The sequence below is a fragment of the Fundulus heteroclitus genome, chromosome 16, assembly GCF_011125445.2.
Source record: "Fundulus heteroclitus isolate FHET01 chromosome 16, MU-UCD_Fhet_4.1, whole genome shotgun sequence".
In the NCBI taxonomy this organism is placed as follows: domain Eukaryota; kingdom Metazoa; phylum Chordata; class Actinopteri; order Cyprinodontiformes; family Fundulidae; genus Fundulus; species Fundulus heteroclitus.
Genome location: NC_046376.1, coordinates 10055887 through 10069049, shown reverse-complemented (window position 1 = coordinate 10069049; position 13163 = coordinate 10055887). Strand labels below are relative to the sequence as shown.

General features: G+C 40.6%; 1 protein-coding gene across 1 annotated transcript; it reads right to left on the bottom strand.

Annotated features, from left to right (window-relative positions):
- Positions 1 to 11360: 11360 nt before the first annotated feature.
- Positions 11361 to 12886, bottom strand: LOC105937485 (migration and invasion enhancer 1). The gene is made up of 4 exons (XM_012878815.3): positions 12771 to 12886; positions 12462 to 12559; positions 12244 to 12320; positions 11361 to 12160 (listed from the first exon to the last, which is right to left on the bottom strand). Exons 1-4 carry the CDS (start codon positions 12797 to 12799, stop codon positions 12077 to 12079), a joined length of 288 nt encoding a protein of 95 aa, XP_012734269.2. The 5' UTR covers positions 12800 to 12886; the 3' UTR covers positions 11361 to 12076.
- Positions 12887 to 13163: the final 277 nt, after the last annotated feature.

The window sequence follows — 13163 nt, the reverse complement described above, 5'->3', positions numbered from 1 at the left end:
GCCTCCCCTGTTATGGAATCACATCCAACAAAATCTATTAACCTTCAACAGGAATGCCATCTTTCACGTAGCGAATACACACACCTAGTTGTTCATAGTTTGAAACATCGGTAACTTCATCAGCTATTACAGCATAGTATGGCCCCCATTCTGATTCAGCACATCATGCACAATAGTGCTTTGAATATACTCTTTTATATAATCAAGCTAATCATTTTTAGATGTTTCAGAAATGTAATTTGCATTTTGACTGCATGAGTCCAAGTAATTTTTGAGTGGGCCATTGCCTGCTTCTTGTCTGAACTCGAGAAGAGCAATAAAGTTGCCTTTCTTTAGACTTTCCGATGATGGATCATCTCGATGGCCTCTTAGGGCGATGCCCTGACGCCCACACAGTTCTATACATTTTATAACTGATGAGAGGAACAGTCTATTGTTTTGAACACGTGTATCCATTTCAGTACTCAATGTGTGGTTAATCTTTGTTTGCTGACCATTCATTAGATCCACGAATGCATGAAACTTTGCATCAGAACTCTGGTGGTACTGCTGTTGCATGTGTGTTGTCATTTGTTCATTGAACTTTCTCCAGTTAGTAAATGGCAGGTCTATCAAAATACGAGCCCTCCTACTGACTTTGAGCAGGAAACAAAATGCATGGCAAACAGTACACCCCATCTTCCTGGGCAGAGTATGATAGGAGTCATACTTGTCCAGCCAGTCCCTCTGGCATGTTCTATTGGTCACTCCACCGGCTCTTCGGTTGTCTTTAAATTCTCTGGCAGGGAAATTGAAAAACTTTGGTGGTTTTCTGGTCTGTAGAAGTTGAAATTTTCCAGAGTCGTTCATTTCACTAATTCGGTCCTTGGCTTTTGATATATCTGTAATAAGATTGATATTTTCAATCTTAGTCAGTTTTGTATGGTTGCTGGTGGAGTTGTAAATCTGCCTACATTGGGCTTTTGTATAGCCTTACTTTAGAATTTTTATGAAATGTAAGATTTCAAGATTAAGCAAAAAAGTCAATTGTGTAAGATAAAAAAAGAATTAGTTGTTTCAACATTAAAAACAACTATTACTAACCTATGTCATAAGTTGTTTTGGGCAAATCCGTTTGGTTGAGTGCCGGCTCTTCGGTTGTCTTTACATGGAAACATGGTCCTTGTTGTTCATCTGGAAAAGAAAATATTTTTTGTGATCAAGTGAACCTTTTGATCTCAAGAGGTGCCACAAAACTTTTTTTATTTCGTATTTTTATCTTAACTTTTTAAATTCACTGAACACAAATATCACCAGGTGCCACAAACCTGAATTTACTTAAAGTAATCTGTATTTTTATAGCAAAATATAAAATTCACTAAACACAAATAACACCAGATCGGTAGTTATCATACCACAATGTTACCAAGACTTTTTTGTAACTTTACACTCTTTTTCATGCTTTTCAAAAACTGTGCAACAAAAATTAAATTTTCATAACTTTCCCGTTAATGGAAAAAGTTTTCCCTAAAATTGCATTACACAACTTGTGAGAACCCCATGTTTTCTCATTATCAACATTTCTAGCAATCATCATACCTTTTTTCTGTGTGTCTCAATGTCTGAATGATCCCAGTCAACGCTGTGGTCATTTTCTGTACTTGTACCTAAAAGGTAAAATGGAGTCGACATGGTCGATAGGCCTAAACCACTGAGCTCTATAAACACTGGAGTGCTAATCACCGTCTGTTTGAACGAGTCGCTTTGAAGCCACTAGCCGCCATATTGGTACTCCCTATTTTCCTCCAGTAACTAGGGAATATGTGCGCTACAGCATCGAATAACGAGGATTTTCTCATGTTCAGGGGGGGCTTAAAACTTTAAAATGTCAAATGCCATATAGTTTTATGTTATGTCTAAAAATATCAAGTACTGAGAAAGTCATGTGCTGAAATATTTTGCATTTTATTCATTTAATATATATGTTAACATTTATAACTTATAAATGACAATATACAAAAAACATATATTTACATATGTGTATACATATATATACATATATACATATACACATACTTATATATACATATATATATATTTAATATGAATAACATGTAAAATATTCAGCACCTAATTTCCTAGTAGTTGATAGTGTTAGTAAATCCACTGACTGTAGAATTACCTGTGAAACGTTTTCACTCAGCCAGAAAACTGCTTGTTGTTGCAACTAAATCCTGTGGGATTCTGTGAGAGTAGGGAGTAGCAAGATGGCGGCCAGTGACTTCAGTTTTTCGGCAAAATCAGCACTCCAGTGTATAATATAGCTCAGTGGCCTAAACACGATTAACTTGTTAAAGGAAAAGTCCAATCAAAATCAGAATTCAAACTGCTGAAAGTACTTTAAATATAAAATTATTACATACTGTTCAATATATGAACTCGGTGTCCCTTTTTTCTCAAGTCGCTTGTTTGTGCTCTAAACTGCCGCACTACAGACAATGGCGGAAATATCCCTCCGCCTCATAACGCCTCATTTTTTTTCACTTTTACCCGATGTATTGGAACATTCAGCAGCCATGCACGTGGGCATTGTTGCTTCAACAATAGCTCTTCCGAATTTCAATAGTGAAGTCCTCTCGAAATCCGAAATAATTGTTATTGATCTGTGTACAACAGTTCCTACTGAATTAGCTTGTAGAGCGCAGTGCCTTACCGCACAGAGACAACACAGGATGTGATGTTGGCGGCCAAATATGGGCAATAATGGCCGCCCCCATTACACAGTGATCGAGACGACAATTTATGCTTTTATTTTCTTATTGATTACCGCTAAATTCATTAAATCACCACGAACGTTTTAGTTTTAGGTATAGCTAATGGTCCTTGTTGACCAGACTTCTTCTTTAATTTGCCTGTCGTCGGCTGTATGGGTTTCGGACGTTTTTTTGACTGGATACACATGTTAAATCTTCCCGATTCAAAAATCATATAAATTTGCCGTTATTTGCTAATAGATGGTTGTCTGTTTTTTTGTTTGGCCTTAAATCGTCTCAATTCAATTCAATTCAATTTTATTTATATAGCGCCAAATCATGAAACAGTCATCTCAAGGCACTTTACAAAGTCAAGTTCAATCATATTATACAGATTGGGTCAGATTATACAGATTGGTCAAAAATGTCCTATATAAGGAAACCAGTTGATTGCATTAAAGTCCCGACAAGCAGCAGTCACTCCTGGGGAACCGTAGAGCCACAGGGAGAGTCGTCTGCATTGTACATGGCTTTGCTGCAATCCCTCATACTGAGCAAGCATGAAGCGACAGTGGGAAGAAAAACCACCCATTAACGGGAAGGAAAAACCTCCGGCAGAACCGGGCTCAGTATGAACGGTCATCTGCCTCGACCGACTGGGGTTACAGAAGACAGAACAGAGACACAACAAGACAGACAAACAAGCACAGAAGCACACATTGATCTAGTAATCTGTTCTACATTAGATGGTAGTAGCGGGTGAGCCGTCTTCTCTGGATGATGTCACAGTTAACAGAACGCCAGACCAGGTGTACCTACTATGAAGAAAAAGAGAGAGAGCAAAAAGTTAAAAGCTGAAATGACGACAGTCATTTCAATGTAATACAATGCAAAACTGGAGAACAGTAGACTGAAGAACAGTAGAAATCAGTAGAGTGAGAAAATTAGACCCTGATGTCCTCCAGCAGCCTAGGCCTATCACAGCACAACTATAGAGATAGCTCAGGGTATGAGCCACTCTAACTATAAGCTTTGTCAAAAAGGAAAGTTTTAACATTAGTCTTAAAAATAGATAGGGTGTCTGCCTCACGGACCAAAACTGGGAGTTGGTTCCACAGGAGAGGAGCCTGATAGCTAAAGGATCTGCCTCCCATTCTACTTTTAGAGACTCTAGGAACCAGCAGCAGACCTGCAGTCTGAGAGCGAAGTGCTCTGTTAGGAACATACGGGGTAATCAGAGCTCTGATATATGGTGGAGCTTGATTATTAAGGGCTTTATACGTTAGAAGGAGAATTTTAAATTCTATTCTTGATTTAACAGGAAGCCAATGAAGGGAAGCTAAAATTGGAGAAATATGATCCCTCTTGTTGATTTTCATCAGAACTCTTGCCGCCAGCATTTTGAATCAGCTGAAGACTTCGAACTGCATTTTGTGGACTTCCTGATAGTAAAGAATTACAATAGTCCAGCCTTGAAGTAACAAATGCATGGACCAGTTTTCAGCATCACTCCTGGACAGAATGTTTCTAATTTTGGCGATATTCCGGAGGTGAAAAAAGGAAACTCTGGAAACCTGTTTAATATGGGATTTAAATGACATGTCTTGGTCGAAAACAACACCAAGATTTTAACTTTATTACCAGAGGCCAAGTTAATGCCATCCAGATTAAGGGATTGATTAAGAACTTTATTTTTTGAAGACTCTGGCCCAAAGATTACAACTTCTGTCTTGTCAGAATTTAAATGCAGGAAATTTAAAGTCATCCAGCTTTTGATGTCATCAAGACATGACTGCAGTCGAAGTAACTGATTGGATTCATCAGGATTTATGGATAAATATAGCTGAGTGTCATCAGCATAACAGTGGAAATTAATCCCATGCTGTCTGATAATTTTGCCAATCGGAAGCATATATATAGTAAATAGAATTGGTCCAAGGACTGAACCCTGTGGTACTCCACAAGTGACCCTAGAGTTTGAGGAAGATTTATTATTAACATGAACAAACTGGAATCTGTCCGACAGATAAGATTTAACCAGCCTAATGCTTTTCCCTTAATCCCTACAGTATGCTCAAGTCTTTGTAGGAGAATATTGTGATCAACTGTATCAAATGCAGCACTGAGATCTAACAGGACAAGTATAGACACAAGTCCATTATCTGAGGCCATGAGAATATCATTAGTGACCTTCACCAGAGCTGTTTCAGTGCTATGATGAGCTCTGAAGCCTGACTGAAACTCCTCAAGTAGGTCATTACTTTGTAAATGTTCACATAGTTGATTAGCAACTACTTTCTCAAGAATTTTAGATAAGAAAAGAAGATTAGATATAGGTCTGTAATTTACTAACTCATCTTGATCAAGAGATGGTTTCTTAAGTAAAGGTTTAATAACAGCTACTTTAAAAGCCTGTGGTACATATCCATTTACCAAGGATACATTAATCATGTCTAAAATAGGACCACTGATCAGAGGGAATACCTCCTTAAACAACTTGGTTGGGATTGGTCTAACATACAGGTAGAAGGTTTAGATGAAGCTAAAATTTTAGATAACTCAGAAAGCTCTACTGCTTTTAAACAGTTCAGACACTGCGCAGGTTCTAAGGATTCCTCCAATGCTGCCTCACTTACTGAGGATGAGGTAATCATGTTGGGAGGATGCCAATTATTTTATTTTAATGGAATCAATTTTATTTATGAAGAATCCCATAAAATCATTACTGCTAAGAGCTAAGGGAATGGATGGATCAACAGAGCTGTGGCTCTGAGTAAGTTTGGCAACTGTACTGTCCTGTTTCCCCGTCTCCTCGTGCTCGCTTCGACGCCATTGTGGTATCATAACGTATAATAACGCGGCGTTGCAACGCGTTATTATAACACCCAGGTCTCGCGTGGTGAGATCTGGGCATTGCAATTCAAATTCATGCTCGGATATCCGGAGTCTCGACCGCCGCGCCGGCGTCACAGTGCGTTCTAGATGACAGGTACTGGCTATTAATCTTAATTCTATGAAGGATGTTTAAAATTTCGGGCTCTTAAAAAAATAAGTTTGGTCTCCAAAAGGGGTGTGTGAGCGCCCCCCGTGCCCCCGCCTGGATCCGCCACCAATCCAATAACCCTAATAGGGTTAGGGTTATTGGATGGAATATAGACTTTAATTAGGCCCTCTAATGCGTTCTTTTTTATTAATTCAGAGGTCCTGCTGCATAACCCAGGTCCACTTGAGCTTAAACGTCATGAACTGATGCATCAATTATAACAGCAAAGTAACCCAAGACTATCAAACTACCACCACCAGTTCTGACCATTGGTATGAGGTACTTTTTCTGAAATGCTGAGTTAGTTTGATGCCAGTAGTAATGGGACAAACGCAATGTCTCAGAAGTAAACTGAAAATTTTCATGTGGGTTTTCATTAGCTGTTTTTTTCCCCTTTGAAGACATTTTGGTCCCAGTCTCTTTCTTAATGTTGAATCATGAACACTGAACTTTGAATGAGGCAGGTGAGACCTGCAGTGCCGCAGATTTTCTGGATTTCTTGTGATATTTCCCAGATGAGATGCCAATGCGCCTTTGTAATTGCTTTGGTAATTTTGGTAGGTCAACCGCTCAAGGGTAGGTTCACCACTGCTCCATGTTTTTCCAATTGTTGACAACGATTTGGACTGTGGTTCACTGAAGTCCCAAAGCCCCAGGAATAGCTTTGTAAGCCTTTCAAAAAAAAAAACGTATTTCTCATTTGTTCTTGAATTTCTTTAGATTGGGTAAAAAATGTACTTATTTGTCAGATCTTTTAGCTTACTTCTTGTTGTCAGTCATATTTTCTTTTAATGATTTCTTCATTCTACAAGTCTGGCAGTAATCAGACCTGGGAGTGCTGATAAAAAACATACCAAACAGGACTAATAGAAGGGCATCACATATAACTAACATAACATCATATTTACATATTTACACAGAATTACAGCACTTTTGCCTTGCAGCAAGACGGCCCTGGGTTCAAATCCTGCGCTGGGGTCTCTCAGCATGGAGTTTGCATGTTCTCTTGGTGCATGCTTGGGTTCTCTCTGGGTATTCTGGCTTCTTCAATCAGCGCAAAAAAACATGTCTGTTTGGTTATTTTGCCTCTATTTTGCCTGTGTGTGCATGGTTGTGTTCCCCCGTGATGAACTGGTGACCCTTCAATACCTGTCAGATAACATGCTGTAGCAGTAAAGGCTGCCATCTGCTGTAGTTCTTTGTTTGAAATGTAAATACTAAAAATGATTCTGTTCTTTTTATACCCTCAGGCTGGCATTCCTGTGTTTTGTTGGACTGCATGCAGTGTCACCTTGCTCCCTGGAAGATGATTCACATGTTTCACTCAAACTCAGCTCTATTGTCATTCAACTACACATAGGATCAAGATAAATATGGATAATTAAAATGTTCACACAAGTAGTAAAATACACCACTTTTGACTAACTTTGCTTTTGCTGCGTTTAAAGTAAGAGTGCACAGTCAATATACTGGTAAGGGGCAAACCCGTGTATGGAGGTTTGCATAAATAAGGCTCTGACGTGCTAAAAGAGGCAGCTGTCGCAGACTCTTAAAGGGTGAGTATTGATGCTACAAGATTTCTAACCAGTAAATCTATTTAAACCTAATGTTCTTTTTTTATATGTAAAAGCAGGACATTTTAAGCCAGACCTCTCAACTTTTATCAAAAGTTAGGAGTGAGATTATGCTAATTTGGGGGCGGGGCTTGTTTGGGGCGGGGCTAACCGGACCCTGGAAGAGCCGGTGGAGTCAACTCCATCTCATTTTTATCCCACCAGACAATGAAGTAGACATGTATTACTTGTGTTAAAAAGAGAAAGAGACATATTAATACTTTATTGTTCAGTTAATGGATTAAAACATAAATAATACACAATTGTTCAAATAATACTGAATAAAATTAAGTAGATTTTAATTATTGACCGAATTATTATACTGTTACACATTCATCTATGGGTTGTTTATCATTGTAAATCTATAACCTGATTGGTGAATCAGGCTGAGTTTCATCAAGCCTTTATGATCCCCTCAGCAGCAACACTGAAGCACACAGAGGTTCCCGCTGCGTCTTTACGCACGATCCAGCTGCTGATGTTTCCCTCTTTTCAGCTCAATGCACTTCTAGACTGTTACAGTTTATAACATTCTCATCACCTTTCACAGCGACAGGTTTCTCAGTCAGTCGCCGCGCTGACCAGACAAATCTCTATTGCTCTCGTCAGTGCGCTCTGGGTGCACTGACGCCCAGAAAGCACCTGCTCCGAGGGAAAGGAGGGGGGGGAGAGGAGCAAGCGCGGAGGCACAGAAATACGGTGCATGTAGTTAAAAAATGCAGAATTAATAAAAACGAAACTTATAAACTGACCAAGTGGCGTTTTAAACTGCATCTGGTTATCAGAACTGTTTTATTATCCAGCGTGCAGCCATGACTGGTTCTGAATGAACCGGTCATCTTGCAGCAGCTCCACCCCCGCCCCCTCCCCTCCTGTGTACGCGGTACAGGACCTTACCGGCTCGCTTTCACCACTGTTAAGACTAAAATTATTCATAACTCTGATCACTCTTCCTGCTGCTCTGTTAACACAAACTGCAGCAGGAATTACTGGTGGCCACAAGCTGTGAAAGAAGCCGAAACAGCTCAGCAGAAGGCGGAATTTTGTCGTCCGCAGCCCAGATGGGCTTTGTGATTTTTATGCGTGAGAAATTCCATGTTTGCGTGTGAAATGCCATGTGTTGCGTGTGACCGTGTGAAGTTAGTGAAATGCGTGTGTCACACGGTCAATGCGTGAGAGTTGAGAGCTATGTTTTAAGCTATAGTGCAGGTACCTAATTATAAACACAGATCAAGGTCTCTGTAACATTGTTTTAATTTTTTAAGGCATTCTGTATAGAAGTTTCAGTTCATGCGCTTTTAAACCTTCCTACATATAAAGGTTTTGGTGATTTGGGATGACCCTGATGGAGTCCACAAGCTGAAAGACATTAGTCAGCAAATAGCCTGAGTCGTCGCTTCAGCCGGTCTCTGAGCCTCTCAATGCACCTCGGTGGTCAAGTGGTGCCTAAAACATTTGGATCACAGGGGTGTAACGGCATATGTAACAACTGTTAATGTACGCATTTGAATAGTTACGCTGAATAGTTGTGCTCACATTAAATTTCCTCCCATGACAAGAGGAAATAGTTTCAGAGAAACTATTCAAATCTTTCAAAATAGTATTAGGTGCTTTGACAGTGCTTTGACGAGAGTATTCAAACACTGGGAAACTTTTTCTGATGTTAGAACCACAAATTTTATATATTTGATTGGAGTTTATGATATATGAACATCAACTATAGTGGAAAACATGAACATATAAACATAAACTAAAGGCATAGGTCCATTGGCTTGTATTTACTGTGAACCACCTAAAAAACAATGCCAGGTACAGGACGGGGTTGCTAACATTTGCATTGAATCATATAAAACCTGGATTTGGATTTCAGTCCAAACCGAGGCTTTTTGACATCTTCTAGCTAATAGGCTAAAAAGGATGATTCAGTTCACGTCTAGGTTGTATTTGATGTTATACCTGTAGTAAATATTTGCTTTGATGTCTATCATAAGCTACTGGTTTAGTAAACTGAAAAGTAGCTGGAAGGGGTTTCGCCTAGGGAGTCATTCAATGTAGAACTGCCACTGATATCGCCCCCTGCTGGATATCATGAGAACGTCAGCCCAGTCCATGATCTGTTGTTCCATGTCAAAAACACACTAATGTACGCCTTTCCAGACAAACCGGTGTCTGACCTGATCTAAAAAAAATTAGTAATGCTGCTTCTTACCTGAAAATGTGTGTGAGCATGCTTCAATCTCTCGAGGACTGTCTGTTTAGACATCAATGCAAATTGCACAATTCTGTAAAGGTATTGAATACTGCAAACCTCTGTCCAATTTTCTGACTTGGAAATGAGTCCATTAGCTGCTAAAGACTTTTTACACAAGCATAAGCCCCTCGGGGAGTGATGATGGGCAGTGCAATCAACTTGTAAAAAAGAAATGAAAGATCAGGTTTTCTGCATGTTATGTGTATTTGTGTGCATTCTCTTGTCTGACCCGCCAGAAATGTCATTCTGGTGAAACATAATGACGATAAAGCTTCTTGATTCTTGATGAAGACCGAGGAACTTAGCAGACAGGTCGTAGAGATAGTTGTGAAGTTTGAAGCAGGGATAGAATATTTAACAATATCCCGAGCTGTGATCGTCTCACAGGAGCAGGGGCTGAATCCATCTAAAAATGGAAACAGCAACAAGCTATAAAAGCACTGCGGTCCACCCAAACTGACAGGTCAGTCAAGAGGAGCATTAATCAGAGAGAACCAGTGGTAACTCTGGAGGAGCTGCAGTCAGATTTTTGGAGTGCATCACCAACATTTATTGTTCAGTGTGAGAATCTGTTGACGATGCACTCTAAAAATCTGTCTTTAATGTTTGATCATCAAGAAAAAAGCTAATGTTGGCACAAAGTCATGAGGTTTTTGTTGTCGTTGCAGAGGGGCGGCATGTCTTCTACAGGGAATCTCATCTCTGTCCACCAGTCAGCTCCGGCCTACTGTGGTCAGGTTCCCTGCAGCAACGTGTTCCCTCTGCAGGCTGGAACAGTTTCCGGTGACACCAAACCTCAGGACAGTTGTTCGCCTACAGGAAAGGGGGCTCTGCTAAGATCAGATTATAATGAAAGTTTTTGGCCCACATATGTGGTGGAAAACCACGGTAAGTCACCATGAACAACCCATTACACTGAAAAACGCTGACGGCATCATGTTTAAAGGCAGGCTTTTCTGTAGCAGGGACAAGATATTCGGTCAGGGTTGATGGGAGAATGGATGGATAACATTTGCAGCTTTGGAACTATTTTTATATACACACACACACTGCCCAAGGTAAACCAGAATAATTTCGATACCATTGTGTTTTAGAATGGCAAAACAGCAAATCAGATAGGGACTTCTGCGGCAAGACTTGGAAACTGCCCCTCACTCTCCTCATGAAATCTCAATTAATTGAAGTTTGTGGTTGTAAAACGTTTAGAGACTTTCAACGTGCAAGTCTACTGCAACAAGTAGTCGGTTTAATTTGTCCTCCATGTTTGACTTCTGTGACGCCTCCTCTGGCACAGACGCTCATCTTTGGCTTTGCCGCCCCCTAGTGAAAACATTACTGCGTTCTAATAAGTGTAGCTTTGCCATGAGAAAAGCCATCCTGTTGCTCTAATTTGGATTTCAGAGGCATTGACATTTGTGGAGAACAGGATTTGTCCAAAAAAATAAATAAATAAAAAACCCAACTGCTCACGTTTTAATGGCAAAACCCCAAAGTAATCACAACACATCAACAAAGGGAGTGCCAGGGAGGCTTGTGCTCCTCACTTGTCATTTCATCTGTATGTCATACAGAAGAACCGGTTCCACAGGAACATTAATTCCTGCCCAGCGGCAGCATTAAGGGCCGCCCAAGGGAGTTACCTGAATAACAAGAATACACACTGGGGATTTTGAAGAAAAACTGGTGTTGACACAACACAAAAGCATAGAGATGACAACCGCTGTAGTCAAGGATTCGCTTTATTAAAAGTCTGTAGTTTCAACCTCATTTAAAGTGGAAAAGGACACATGACATCCTATCACAGCAAAGAATGAAGGTACTCAGGTATGCAGCCGATTTTTGGAGCAGAGTATTTACCAAGTTTGACTTAAAGATACGTTTTTAGAACGGATGAAAAAAAAATAATAATAGGTACACTTGGTTCAAGCTCACTTTAAAGTTTAAAGCCGGTGAACCACAACTAAATACCCACAAAGAAGAAAAGTTGCTCAACAGAGCTGTGCAAAGACATCAGTAGTTTCCCTTCCTACTTCTTTGTTATTGTAATTTCTTGTAGCCAATGAAGTTTCTACCTGCACGAAAGACAAATAAAACCAAAAAACAGTTTGATAGAAAAAAAAACAGACACTCAGACCAGGCGCTGAGGCCTAAATAAGCACACTCCCTCGTCCACATCTGTGACAGCCTCTCCTGGTCTCTGTTCCTGTACGGCTAGAACCCCTGGATCGCTTTCATCATACCCTAACTTTTAGGATTTCAAGTTAGAGCAATCATTAACATCCTGGAGCAGCTGACGGGAGCAGAGAGAGGAGCCAGACGACACCAGATGCATAAACAGAGAGCAGCCTGTGGTCAGTCACCCTGGCTGGATGTAGCTGGCCAGGGAGCCACCACCTCCGTGATGCTGCAGATGTTACAGCGGCTCAGAGGAGGGGAGCTACATGATGACGCAGGGGGGGCGGCTTTTGCTGATCTTCTGCACAGGTTTCCCGTCCACGGCTTTCTGGATTGCATCCATGATCTACGGCAGGAATGAAGAAAACAAATGGCGTAAATCACCGAGCTGTGGTTTCTTAAGGGACTCAATCTGTTTTGATTACTCACGTCATCCTCGTATGGGAAGCCCCCTGCCTCAAGCTTGGAGAAGATGAGCTGCTCGTTAATTTCGATTTCGAAGCTGCCTGTAATTTCAGAAGAAATTGACAAAAAAAGAGGAAAGGCTTTAAAAAAGGAGACATTAAATGAAGCTCAAAGGCAGTAAGAGGATATGGAGGTCAAGACTTGAAGCTGCTCGACTCGTGAGCACGACTTGTGATTTTTACCTCTCCTTCCCACAAAGCCCGACACATCCGCATCGGGAAACTCGCCCTTCACGGTGCTGGCGAGCTCCCGATAGCGGGGTTCGTACCCTCATCCGCCGCTACAGGGAGCAAAGAGAAGCGCGGAGAGTCAGGGCAAGGCAAACAGGAGCGCAGCACAAATCTGTCGCAGCTCTGAGCTAACAATGCTAACCCGCTGCTGAACGGCAGCACAACTCCGCTCAAAAGTACACTCGGGGATATATACGAGACGTAAATGTTGAATAAAAGCCTAGGAGGAATAGAAAAGAAGCACAAAAAAATTTTAACTACCAGTATTCGACTCGGATTTTCACCCCCATTGTTGACGTTCTTCTCACTTGCTACGTCTCCGACGAAGCGCTGTCACCCTCTGTTCGGTAACCGTCAGGGGGGGCTTGTATAAGGAAGAGACGGTGAGGGGGCGGGGCTTATATCACGTGACAGAATTCCGTGTGCGTAACGTCAAAACGTAATCGAAACCAGACACCGAAGAAAATGTCCCTTGTTTTCATGTATAACAAATGAAACGAGACGATTCAGTGATTTGAATCCTCATATATATATATATATATATATATATATATATATATATATATATATATATATAAAAGTTAGTTATACCTAATTTAATTAAGAAATTCAGGCCTAAATTGTAGCACATAATGTTGATACAACATAGTTGAG